At 42.8% G+C, this 13,234-nt stretch overlaps 1 protein-coding gene across 3 annotated transcripts; it reads right to left on the bottom strand.

Moving 5' to 3' along the window:
• Positions 1–3,972: 3,972 nt before the first annotated feature.
• Positions 3,973–7,249, bottom strand: mtg2 (mitochondrial ribosome-associated GTPase 2). 3 transcript variants are annotated; one of them, XM_049016166.1, is made up of 7 exons: positions 7,169–7,249; positions 6,511–6,726; positions 6,152–6,299; positions 5,086–5,201; positions 4,771–4,989; positions 4,560–4,698; positions 3,973–4,477 (listed from the first exon to the last, which is right to left on the bottom strand). In XM_049016166.1, the coding sequence occupies exons 1-7, from the start codon at positions 7,181–7,183 to the stop codon at positions 4,083–4,085; spliced, it is 1,248 nt and encodes a 415-aa protein (XP_048872123.1). In that variant the 5' UTR covers positions 7,184–7,249; the 3' UTR covers positions 3,973–4,082. The 3 variants fall into 3 exon arrangements, with proteins under 3 accessions (XP_048872123.1, XP_048872125.1, XP_048872124.1); XM_049016168.1 differs by having other exon boundaries at positions 3,973–4,402; XM_049016167.1 differs by lacking the exon at positions 7,169–7,249 and adding an exon at positions 6,981–7,149.
• Between the last annotated feature and the right edge of the window lie 5,985 nt (positions 7,250–13,234).

Below are 13,234 nucleotides of genomic sequence, written 5' to 3'. Positions count from 1 at the left end.
GCCCTGCGATGGGCTGGCCCCCCATCCTGGGTTGTTCCCTGTCTCGTGCCCATTGCTTCCAGGATAGGCTCCGGACCCCCCGCAACCCAGTAGGATAAGCGGTTTGGAAAATGGATAGATGGATATCAGTATAGATATCCAGCATGATTTTTTTCCCCCATTGATATCTGATGTGCTTTCAAAGTGTTCCTTTAACTTTTTTGAGCAGTGTATATTTTTGTGTGTAGCATAGAGAACTTATGTAAATATTTAAAAGAATGTAACCATATGTAAATGGACTGCATTTATATAGCGCTTTTCTACTCCTACGAGTACTCAAAGCGCTTTACATTTCATGCCTCACATTCACCCATCCACACACTCATACACACACCGGTGGCAGAGGCTGCCATGCAAGGTGCCAACCTGCTCACCGGGAGCAATTTGGGGTTCAGTGTCTTGCTCAAGGAGACTTTGATGGGGTCAGGAGGAACCAGGGCTCAAACCTGCAACCCTCCAGTTGCCGAACGAAAGCACTACCTCCTGTGCCACCATCTTCCCGTCCTGTGCCACCGTCTTAGTTAGTGCCATGTATATTATTGACCCTGTGCAGGAACAGAGTGCCTGCTTCTTTAACACTATTTGGCAAAGTCTCCCCGCTGCAATTGCTTATCTAAGCAAGATATTATGAACACCAGAGCCAGATGACCTCTTTCCCTTTGTCTCATTCACCCATTACAACACAGGAATGAATTCATAGGAATTGGCCCAAACATTGATATCAACCAATTGTAATAGTCCCACATTAACAATAAAATTGTCCCTTCTAAATGTTTAATCAAGACCACTACTCGAGGAAATTAACAGCAACTTAAAACAAACCTGATACGTAATTGTCTGATACGTAATATAACCATTGTCAATGTAGGATCACACATGCACATATCACAAAGCTTAAATTCCAGGTGGCCTGAGACAAGGCCTACCCTGGTACGAGAAGGCACACATCGACCTAGGCCCCAAAGGGGGGTTTGTGACCCCACACACATAGATAACCAGGGAGGCCAGCACTCCAACTTTTATTGCTCAAAGTTTTAATGACCTACAGATAGCAGAGTGGATCCCCAGGGACAGGGGCCCCTCGACTTGGCACACAGCCCCATCCCCCGACATCCTGCATTACATACCACTCACCCAGCACCCCACAGAAAGTTTCTGTTAAGTTTGGTTTTGTATACCCTGTGTAGTATGATGCTTATGTCTCAATATGCAAATCATGTTTGTGTGTGTGTCCTTAGACAGTCTCAGTTTTGTGTGCCACCCTCATAACCATGTTCACAGAGTATCTATTATTTTACCCCTCACACTTAAACACTTGTATAAATTTGAATAAATAAATAGGTATAGCTACCACTGCATATATGTTATACCAGAATAATCTTGGAAATTGAATAGTCTAACCAGGGATCTTAGTGTGCCCTAACTTTCGAAGATTCTTTTCCTTTGTCTGACAAACCTTGCCCCCCCCTTTTTGCTTTGCCACATTCCTCGGCAACCCTTATCTGATCTTTGTATTTCACCATGCCTATCCAAGGGTAAGATGTGCTGATGACAAGAGAATGTCATATAATGTCTGTATAAAGGGTATACATCTGTTGAGGTGTAACCTATACTGTATACCATATATACCACATACTGGTGTGAGTAATAGAACATAACATAATAGCATAATATAAGTAATCATTAATTAATCATCACAGATGGTATTTGGTGTGAACCGCTAAGCTGGTATGGCATGTTTGGTATCAAACCGACGGGAAATCACTCCAGTTCCCAAATCTGGTCAATGGTTACCACAGAAGTGGATATATCAAAAGTTACACCAGCCTAATGAAAATCACCATTACCAGAGAAGTAAGTCTGGTCATAAATCCCAAAAGGACTGATACCGACCCCCTTCCGAAAGCCCGCCAAATGGATGGTCAGCCATTGGTTCAGGACTCGAATTCCTGGTCACTCCTAATCACGAACCTTATGCTATAAAACCTGGCACCTCAGAACAAAGCAGGGGAGAAAGGGAGAGAAAAAGGAGAAACAAGCAGCGTTCTTGAAGCCCGTCGGTGAAGACCCAAAGAACTGCAACTCAGCCCAAGCTTCACCAGAAGAAAGAACCGGAGGGACTCCACTCCAACAACCGCTGCAAACACCACACCTCCCTGAGTGCCATCACCCATCAGCTCATCAGCCACTGCAACCAACTGCAAAGACCCCCCCCCTTTCCTGCATCCAAGTAAACCAACTTCCTTTCATTTCTAATAACCTAAACTGTCCTATTAACCTGCTATATTCCTTGAGGGTCGTATTTCCACAGACTGCTTGCTGTGCAGAACAGTTTTTCCCTTTTTAGGTTAATCATTTTAAATCTGGTCATTGCATTTTCATGATTACATCGTTTGTGTCTATTCCGTTATTTCATGTTTATTGTTTGTTAGGTGTAATGTCTGTCTTATGTTAGTTGTAGGAATAAATGCATGTCTTTTACACAACTTCAGCCTCCGTCATTGAGTGCTCACAATAGTCCCTGCCTCTGTGCGATCTGGCTACTACGCTCTGAAATCTCAAACTCGCCTGAAATATCGCGAGACTCTCTTATCGGCCGTGAGGGGAGCTTCGCTACCGATCGTTTACATTACCTGGTGACGCAGCTCGCTGGACGAGCCTACTAACCCAGGTTATTAAGCGATACTGGTTATTAATGAATCCCATTTAAGTCTCACATTAACAGATATCGGGGATTCGCAATTGAGTTTGGAGGAGCCGACCATTCGGCATAACAATTGGTTAATAATCAGCATTAAATAATAATTAATTAAAAGTTAATTAATTTCAAAACATATTGGTGAAGATATTAAAATTTACCTGAGCTAATAATTTCTACATCAATATGTAATATAACCACTCATGCTACGTACTGATGGTGAGTAACCAAGATTCAAACTGCAATTTAAATTAAGAATGAATTAATTTTAGAATTAATTAAGTGCATACAGTGTGTATAACTCCAGATCGTGATGCCATGTTTGGTATGAAAATAATGGGAAAATCAAATCTGATTATGAATTGTGATGGAAGTGTATGTATCCAAAGTTAAATGTCTTTAATCAAAGCGGCATCAGTACATGGTCATAAATCCACAATCCCTCTTCACACACCCCTCGACCAAGACTCCAGCCTTATGGAACAGGTCATCGGTCTAAGTGTCAAATTCCGAAACGCCGATACTCATGGACCTCAGATCCAAACCCAGAGACTGAGAGCCTACAGAGAAAGCTTCACTGGATGGAGCATCAGAGGAGGCTCCACAGGAAGACCCGCTCCATACCCTACTGCAACGAACTGCAGACTCCATCAGCAACTACGTAAACCAACTGTCATTCATGTTTCACCTGGGTTATAATTTGGGTCATGCTTTCAAAATCTGGTGTGTGCTGATGATGCACAGTGCAGTATTTCCCTGTAAAGCTGCTCCTTTAATTTAGTCATTACATTCCCATATTGCATTCTGTCAGTCTTGTGTTATGTTTGCTGTCTAGCATAATGCCAGTCACGTTATTAGTTGTAGTAATAAATGTTTGTTTCATATCATAAATCTGCCAAAGTCCCTTCACTTGTGTGAACCACTCTAAGCTTTTGAAGTCCCACGTTCGTCTTAAAGTATCGGCCGTTAGAGGGGTCTCATCACGGAATTGCTACATAGCCCAGGGAATGAACAAACATTCCGACCCAGGTTAGGTAGTGACAGTGTGGAATCAGTGGATTCAATTCATATCCAAAAGTAAAATACTTCATTAATTATTGAGTTGGGAATTCTGTAATATTGTTTGGTCTATAAAATCATTTGACTCTAATTTTCCCCACAGAAGTTTCACTGTTTTCTGTTAGAAAAATGCTGCAAACCACCATCACCCATTCAGAAAATAGGAGACAAACGGGTAGAACAGAACACTTTATGGAATAATTTAAACACACAGAGGGTTAAAAATAAAAGAATAATGAGCCTTCAGGATGGGGGTCTATTTACAGGTTTGCTGGGATTCTTCAAGCTACCACCTCATCGGCTTCGTCCCCGAGTTTTCCTCCGCCTCCAGGTACCCGTCATACAGCTCCCGAAGGTGAAGGAGCAGCTCCTCCAGATTGTCACCCCTAAGTGCCGAAACAGGGATGATCCTCTGCTTCTCGTGCCTCCTGAGTTCAGCTAGGCTATCCCGGGCCTCAGGAAGGTCTATCTTATTGGCCACGATGGCCTGAGGGCGTCGGGACAGCCCAGGCTCGTACTGGTCCAGCTCGAAGCGTAGGTCTTGCAGCTGGGCCCCAGGGTCAGCCGCGGACAGGTCCAGGACGAAGAGCAGGAATCGGCATCGCTCTATGTGCCGCAAGAAGGACACGCCCAGGCCGCGGTTCAGGTGAGCACCTCGGATGATCCCTGGGATATCAGCCACTGACCGTGACCGTGAATGACCGTGTTAACAGACCTATAACCAAATATCAGCTAAGGCAAGTATGCGCTAAGACTTACACACCTGCCACCTGCTCATAGTCCTGGTACTGCACGATGCCTACGTGTGGCTTGAGTGTGGTGAAGGGGTAGGCAGCCACAGCCGGCTTGGCGTTAGAGATGGCTCTCAGCAGGGACGATTTCCCAGCATTGGGGAAGCCAACCTGGGGAGCGGTGCATAGTTACACACGGCCGCACCTCACCACTCGGCCCTTCCCAGCATGCCGTGCACTCACCAGTCCCGCATGTGCCATAGTGAGCAGTTCCAGCTGCAGCAGCCGCTCCTGGCCCTTCTCTCCCGGCGTGGTGGTGACCGGCGCCCGGTTCTCGTTCGACAAGAAGAAGCGGTTCCCCTTGCCCCCGGCTCCACCGTACACGGCAACGTACTCCTGGCCTTCGCGGGAAAGGTCTGCCATGGTATTTCCGTTCTCCTTTACCATGGTACCGACAGGCACCTGCACCACATGAGACAGACGGGGCAGGCAGGCTGTCATCAGCACTGAGGCCAACATGTCCACAGCTGGAGAGTGAAATAGGGGACGGACACTCACATGGATGTAGGTCGTGCTCGCGTTGCGGCCAAAGCAGTTCTTGCTTCCCCCTGCCTGTCCGTTGTGCCCTCGGTAAACCGGGGCAATTGCTGACAATGACTTCACCTGCTGATTAACTTAATCATGCAAAAGGTAGGAAAACTCCATGTAAAAAGACTCTGGCATGAGGAAATAAGCCCAACCATCACCTTTCACAAAATTCTAACTCATCTGGTCCTTACTTTCTTCAATTCTGTGCGATACCTTATCCAGGTATGTGACATCACTCAAAAGCTATAGTGTAGCGTTCCCTAAGTCTGGTCCTGGAAGGCCAGAACCTAACACAGTTTGCAGATTTTCTTGTTTAAACGCTCGCACTAAACCTGGCAATTAGTTGACGAAGGCTTGTTTGAGGGGGAAAATATGCAAACTGTGTTGAATTCTGGTCCTCCAGGAGTGGAATAATTGAAACCAAATATAGTGCCACCATCTATCCATACTGTTTATCCATTAGATCAGGGGGGTCAAACTCCAGTCCTAGAAGGCTGGAGCCCTGTGTAGCTTAGTTCTTTCCCTCTTCCACCACAAATGATTCAGCTCAAGAGCTGTGTGGTAATTAGCACAAGGAGTTGAATCAGGTGTGTTAAATGAGGGGAAACCCAAAAATGTGCAGGGCTCCGGCCCCCCAGGACTGGAGTTTGACCTGCAATATATTAAGGGTAGGCAGCCTTTATCTTGTAGTGCCAGTATCCAACAGGTTTCCATCCTATCTGGTCTCTACTGAACCACACCTGAAATCAGGCAGATAGTAACTCATCAGGTAGGATGGAAAACCTACTGGATTCAAGGACTCCTGGATCAGGGTTGCCTACTCCTACAAAGTATGGTTGTAGGGAGGGCCCTGGGCCTATACTAGACAGCAAAGGCAAATAAGAGAGGGGAATGCCCAACACAGCATGCCAGTCTATCACAGAACACTCATGTACCTAACTGCAGAAGGAAACTGGAGAAGACACAGGAAACCCAAACTAACCCGGAGAAAATGCCACATGCAGAGTGAATAAGAATAAGAGATGTCAATCAATACCTTTAATGACCACATTTCCCCCGTCACCCCCGTTTCCCCCATCTGGGCCTCCCCACTCTTTCCTGGGTTCGCTGAGGAAGGAGCAGGCCCCTTTGCCTCCGGAGCCAGCCACCAACCTTACTCTGCGGTGATCAACAAAGTAGCGAGTCTAGTGTAACGATCAGTGGGAGAAAAAGTATGTTTATGTTATTCTGCATGTTTTTGGGGAGCATGAGCAGCCAGAGAAGTCCCACATGAACATATGACATAGAAACTCACACACGCAGCCAGCACCAGGGCACAAAACGCCAGTCCCGGAGGCATGAAGCCACTTATACCACACCCAGTATGCAGTCACCGGTGAGAACTTATTCACTTACCAATTTCTTCTCTGAAAGTTCTTTTTTTCTACTGGATCCCCGACTCGTGGTGCAAAGTGAGCAGCCAGCAGCGAAGCATCGAACTACACTAAACCTTTCTCTGCAACACCCAGACAAAATCATACCACCTCTCCGTCCTATCGTATGGGGTATATTCCTGACGTTTTCTTTTAAATCCCATCTTCGTCCAAAGCATCGTGGTATTAACTTTGAAAACTAGGGAAAATAAAACTGATGTTAGCAAATGGTAATCCGTCATCATCACTGGTCAGCGATCTAAATTATATATACCCAGTAAGAGCACGATGTTTAGATCACTTTCTCTAACCAGTAATTTGCTTAGGGCTTCACATAGGCTTGCAATGAACCAAAGCTGCCGCCATAAATGAAATGACAACTAACTCTCTAGCAGCTCTTGTCTGTTACGCTATTTGACAAGCTAACGGCAATACGACAACAAAACACGTTACCATTATTTTTTATCAATTCTGAAGTTCAGTGGGCCGACAGACATATCGAAAGCAAAAACAAGTACTGTATACTGCCTGCTATCGCTCACTAAAATATCTGTACAACCCATTTTACGTACAGAAGTCTCTGAGCTACTTGACATTTTTAAAACATTTGCCATTTATCTACATGAGTCCACACTTCTTACCCGAGGTAGCGACATATTGAGGAAACAAGTACGGCGAGCTCCGAGGACCAATATTCATATACAGCATCACATTCACAACGCGTTTTAAAACGTGGATTTCCTCAAGTGGTTTACAAAGGGAAAACGCCACTCGTTATTTTTTATTCATTTTTTTAGTTTCAACATATCAGCTAGGTGGAAATTAGCGGGAGAACATTTCAAGCTGGATTTAAGGAAGCACTTCTTTACGCAGCGTGTAGTCAGAGTATGGAATAGCCTTCCTGATAATGTAGTGCAAGCTGAATCATTGGGTTCCTTTAAATCAGAGCTAGATAAGATTTTAACGACTCTGAGCTATTAGTTTAGTTCTCCCCAAGCGAGCTTGATGGGCCGAATGGCCTCCTCTCGTTTGTATAGTTCTTATGTTCTTATGTTCTTATGTTCTTATCACAAATTACACACACAAATGTGAAAAATGTTATTATTTTATATTAAATAGTAACAAATGAAACAATACATTCCTTTAGTCGTGGGTTAACTGACTCTCACAGCCACATGTACACACCTTATAGTAAGATATTTGCGCAATACACGACTCTCATACAGAATACGGATAATACATCCCATTTACAGCGACTGGAAAAAACAAAAACTGACACTTTATGGGATGCAAAGAAGGCCTGGTTGTCCTGAAAGAGTTGTGCTGTCTGACAACCATATTCATTATTTTAAACACCTTTTGTAGCATCAAAACGATGATGAATGTGCTGCCCATTTTGAAGTAAATAGAATTTCAGTGCCATAATGATTAATTGGTATGGTCAAGATGTAGGTTAATTTACATTTGCAATAACAGGTATGAGTCTGTTCATAAAAGAAATATATTTGGAGTTGTATAGCATTAAGGAACTGTAAGGTAAAAGTATTTGTGGAACATTTAAAATGTATCTTTTAGCTTCTACTGCACTACAGATTACACTGTGACATCTGCAATACTCGATAATATGACCTTTTGTGAGAACACAGGCAAAATGGACACTTCACATAGCTACCATATCACCATAAAAGCCTGTTATTGCCAAATAAAGACAAAACACAGACACAATACATTCATTGTGAACCTATGTTACAAAAAGTCCTCTGATTGGTAGAAATCAAACAGACTCTATTCTAATATTTTTTATTAAATACTAATAGTAAAATAGTAATATCTTTAGATCCAATAACAAATGTATTATTAACTGATTATCATTTGGGTGTGAGTCAGAGTTCAGTTCAGCCGACCCACAGATAAACTAACAACTGTACGCTGTGAAGCTGTGCTACAGTATCATGACACATGCATTGCAGGTACAGAATTTCCACAGTAAGCCGGCTATACTCACTACTTCATGTTAGAAGTAAAAATGCTGTCTGTACAATTACGTGCAGCAAAAATATATAGGTAGACCAACAGTCAGTGTAGACTGCAAAATGATCTTGTCTTTTTCACTAAACCTTTGGTAGCTGCGCAAGCAGATCCCTTAATATAAATATAAATATTTTTCTTCCAATTAATGTAAACAAAAGGTCTATGGACAAAACTCCATTATCCAAGAGGAACTTGCTTATAATTCAAACTTCATAAACTTCTTTGTCAATGGGCCAAGCTTTTTTTCAGGCATTCACACCTCACTGTTGATAGTTCCCATACTGACCCTGAAAAAAATTCAAGATTTTAAAGAAGTAGAATTGTGTAAATACAACAATAATATTAGGGATAACAAGGCAATATAATTTATAATGCTACAACAAAGCACTTCAATAGCTTAAACATGTGTGATGAAGTGGAATACAACTTGGATAGCCTGTGTGCTGTGTAATGCTGGCATCATTCACAGTAACACAGACATGCATATGAAAATCCTCGTATACAGCAGAACAACCTAATAGCACACATAGTGTAATACCTCTTCTTAATAGGCCAGGTGCCCTGGTTGGTCACAGTGTGTTATTCCAAATGCTATTTTACCTAAAATATCGAGTTCCCTCAGAGACCCACAGAGGCCATGTCGGGACCCACTGAATGACTCGAATAATAATCACATGATTAAATCCATAAATGGCCCAAAACGTGGCATTGCCCCCAGACTCTGCAGGGGCAGACCGTCCTTCATGCATCTGGAAGAAGCAGTGGGTAAATACCTGCTCATATCCATAAGGCCTCTGTGCCTGGGGGCTAGGAGCAGCTTGAGACGGGCGGCAAGAGCTGTACTGCTGGCCCTGCTGGTAGCCGAGGTACTGCAAGGAAACCCCCTGTGAGGAACCTAGGATTGTGTGTGGCCAGGGAAGGGTGTAAGGAGGAACAATAACAGGTAAACAACAACCACCCCATCCTGACAGCACAGTCATGACACAGGGAAACCCACACAAACTTAATCTACAATCTCCTTTAGAAGACCAGTTTGGCATTTAAATAAGTTTATCCACCCTTAAGTTTCATTTAAATATCGACTTTTACTGACACATTAGACAACATAAACTAAAAAGAGAGTCAAGGGACGCCCATGTCAACAGCACTCAGTCAGGATGTGCTTACCATAAGATTTCTGAAAAATACAAAAGGACAAATAAGAGCTAATAAGAGCTAATAAGACTGGTGCTAATTGGTTATTGTGACCCAAAGGTAAACTTCAAAGGGAATGTTTCAAATGTCAGCCTCTGGGTTTGAGCTACGGGTTAAATAAGAAAAGCCCCAGATAGAGTGCAGAATGTGGGCCAGCTTGCTGTGTTAACCCCGGACAGAGCCCTGCCTTCTTCTCTCGGTCAGCGGCTGACTACCTACCGTATGCCGCCCGCTGTAGCCCTGCTGGCTGGGGTACTGCTGCTGGTTGATGGTCGCCTGGTTGGCACCTTGCTGGTAAGAGGCCTATTGCTGGTTGTACTGGGAATTCCCTTTGGGTAAACAGTACAGAATTTCCTGGGTAAGGATAAGGCTTTCATGTATTTACGGTGTCATAATCAAGAAATAGTATAGATTGACTGCTGTGTGGTTTTTAAATTTCACACTGTTGTTGAATCTAATGCATAGGCAAGGGGTGAAGGAGCTAGGAGGGAGGGGGGCATGTACTCCCCAATATTTAATTTGAATTCATTCATCCCCCCAATAAAGTCTTTTGTATTTAAAAGTACTAAATTTTTTATTCTGTTTTTAAACTTGCATCCAATAATTTACTTTTCAATTACTGTCATTTAGTTAGTTACAGTATTTATTTGCTTACTCACTGACTGCAGTTATTTATTTACTTATTCATATCATATCAAATTCATATTCGTCTTACGATATTTTCCACTCACGGTTGGTTCACCGGAACATAATCCCTCTGTAAATCAAGGAGCGCCTGTGTAAGTTTACCGATTAACCAGAGGCAAAGCTAGATGGGAAAACAGGTGCTGGAGATACATGAGTGTAAAGTGTGCTGAATACTAGTGATGCACAGATAAGGAAATTTCTAGCAGATACCGATCGCCGGTTATTTCGAAAACACCGATACAGATTGTTTGAGAGATTCTGCTTAAACAGGTTTAAAGGGACACTCCACCCTAATAAATTTTTAAAAAGTATTTATTGTTGGGTAAGAAAACACCAACACTGACATGCGACAGTACAGCAGCCTTCTTTATTGGAATGGATTTGTTTTTCAGAAACTCTTCATAGTCTTGATTGTCACACCTTAAGGTGTGCAATCAAATTTAATTCTAATTTCGGTTGATACGATAGGTGCATCTCTGCTGAATACAGGCATGATGATTACCATCAGGGTAGTACTGCTGGTTAATGGGTTCGGTGGCACTCTGATCATGGCTGTACTGCTCCCCGTAAAACTGCGCTGCAGCTCCTGAAAGACACATAGTGGCAGGACTGGTTCATAAGCTAAAGTGCTGGATGCTTCAGTGTTCTTGTGTGGAAATCAGTGACTAATTCAGCATACTTCTTTGAGAACTAAAATGTCATTTGTTGGTCTTTGTTACCTGAAGATGTTGTTATTACATTGACCACTACAGGTGGCATTAAAATGTGCGTGGTACTAACCCTGGGGCTCACCAGTAAGTCCTTTTTTCTCATTTTAGGCTGATATAAATTAATTTGTTTCCTGATATATTATGGCTTCATGCCAGATAATTAAGTTTTAAATGCGGCATCAGAATATCAAAGTATCCATTTCAAAAATAACTTATGCAACATAAATTTATACACATTGAATCTGATAAATAATTTAAGTATGTGGACTAGTTGGTTAGAGTGATGTGTCTGTGATCTGAAGGCTGCTGTTTCAAATCCCGTAGTCAGCCGGGTGATTTCTCTCTTGGGGCCCTGAGCACGGCCCTTAACCCCAAGTGTGCCACGGACACTGGCTGACCCCTGCTTTCTCAATTATATGTCACTTTGGACAAAAGCATCTGCTTAAGTAAATGCAAATAATAGAGTTTAGAAACATTATAAACACTCATTCACCAAGTAACCCAGTGAAACAGTAAATCTTGCAGTTCCCTTTCTCAAAATATTGTACTCTTTGATGTGCACCATTTGTTTCTTAATATTGTGCATTTTAACTGCATATTATCCTAAAGGTAAAGGAAGATGTGCAAAAACAAGTATAATTAAATAAGAAAGTTTTTTGTTAATGTTTCGCAGGTTATAAAAGGATCAAAACGATGAATCACAGCCAAACGTTTTCATGGCAGACCTTAGCCAATGGGTCTGCAGCTTGGCAGTGCCCTTTGTGAATAACGCACATCTAAAAAGTACTTTACCGGTAATTTAGCATGGCTAATTGCGTTAAGGTTAGACGTGTTAAGTCCTAACGAGATATGGGGAGTGAACGTCCCTCCAGAGATGGCACTGCACTTTGATGACTGTCAGCTCTCCGCCACGCGTGACCTGCTCTCCACGCTTACAGGCACAGCGCGCACCGGAGACCCTTGCGGGCTATTTTTAACTAAGACCTGACAAAGTGTTGGACTGTGATTTACACAGACGAAGAGCAGAAATGACAGCGGCGATTAATCTTAACTTGCTTCTTAAAGCTACAGGTGAATTTATAAAGGTCTGATGCTCTCTGGACAAAATGTAAATGGACTCCTTTCCGCCTTCATTTTACAGTCGCCCTGAACCACAGATATGTGCTGAATATCTAAAGAAAATGTCTGCGACAGTCCAAAGGTACTAAAAATGCCTTCTGACGGCTCATAGCACTAAATAATGATAAAATGTTCGAAAACAACTGAATAAGGCTGGCTTCATATGTGCCGAAAGGCCTGAAAAGTGACCCCTTTCCTACCTTGTTGTGATGGGCGGTAGGTTCCCATAGATCTCTGTGCCATCATGCTGTTGCCTTGGATACCCTGTCCCAGCATTCCCTGATAGTGCGGATTCCCAGCTTGAGCTGAAGGGTAATGAGATGCTGCTGCTTGCTGGTGCATCATTGTTACTGGGAGAGGTCATGGGAAATGATACATATTAAGAGGAATAGACGCCGAAATCTAAGGAGGAAAACATAGAATGTTAGAATAAAATCATAATGCCAAGCAATGAACTCACAATAAGGGAAAGCAGGGTTTCCTACAGAGACAGGGGTAGATATTGACAGTAGGAGTACAAAGGGTGCCAAATCAAACTGCTTCAAGCAGCCCATCCAAGGACTGGGGGCAGAGCTACACACCAGAAGATGGGATTGTCTTCGGTTTTATGAACTGTGACAGTGTGCTAAGTTTATTAATAAATCTAAATCTGACTTATTCATACATCTTTTAGTATGATATTGGGGATTTTACAACAGTGTGTGAGGAAATTATGAGAACTAAATTAGAAAAATGTCTTAATATACACCGATGCATTTTAAGAACAAAATATGCCTTATATCCGGGATGGGCAATCTTATCCGCAAAGGGCCGGTGTGTGGGCTGGTTTTTCGCTGCAACTCCCTAATTAGATTACTAATCAGAGGACTGATTAGCTGAAGAGTCCTCACACCTGGGTGTAAACAGTTGACCTGAAGGTTATCCCACAAACCTGCATAAACACTGGCCCTTTGTGGATAAGATTGG

Source organism: Brienomyrus brachyistius, chromosome 6 (genome assembly GCF_023856365.1).
Source record: "Brienomyrus brachyistius isolate T26 chromosome 6, BBRACH_0.4, whole genome shotgun sequence".
Classification (NCBI taxonomy): Eukaryota; Metazoa; Chordata; class Actinopteri; order Osteoglossiformes; family Mormyridae; genus Brienomyrus; species Brienomyrus brachyistius.
The sequence above is the reverse complement of the archived record's forward strand: the minus strand, read 5'-3'. Positions and strand labels throughout refer to the sequence as shown.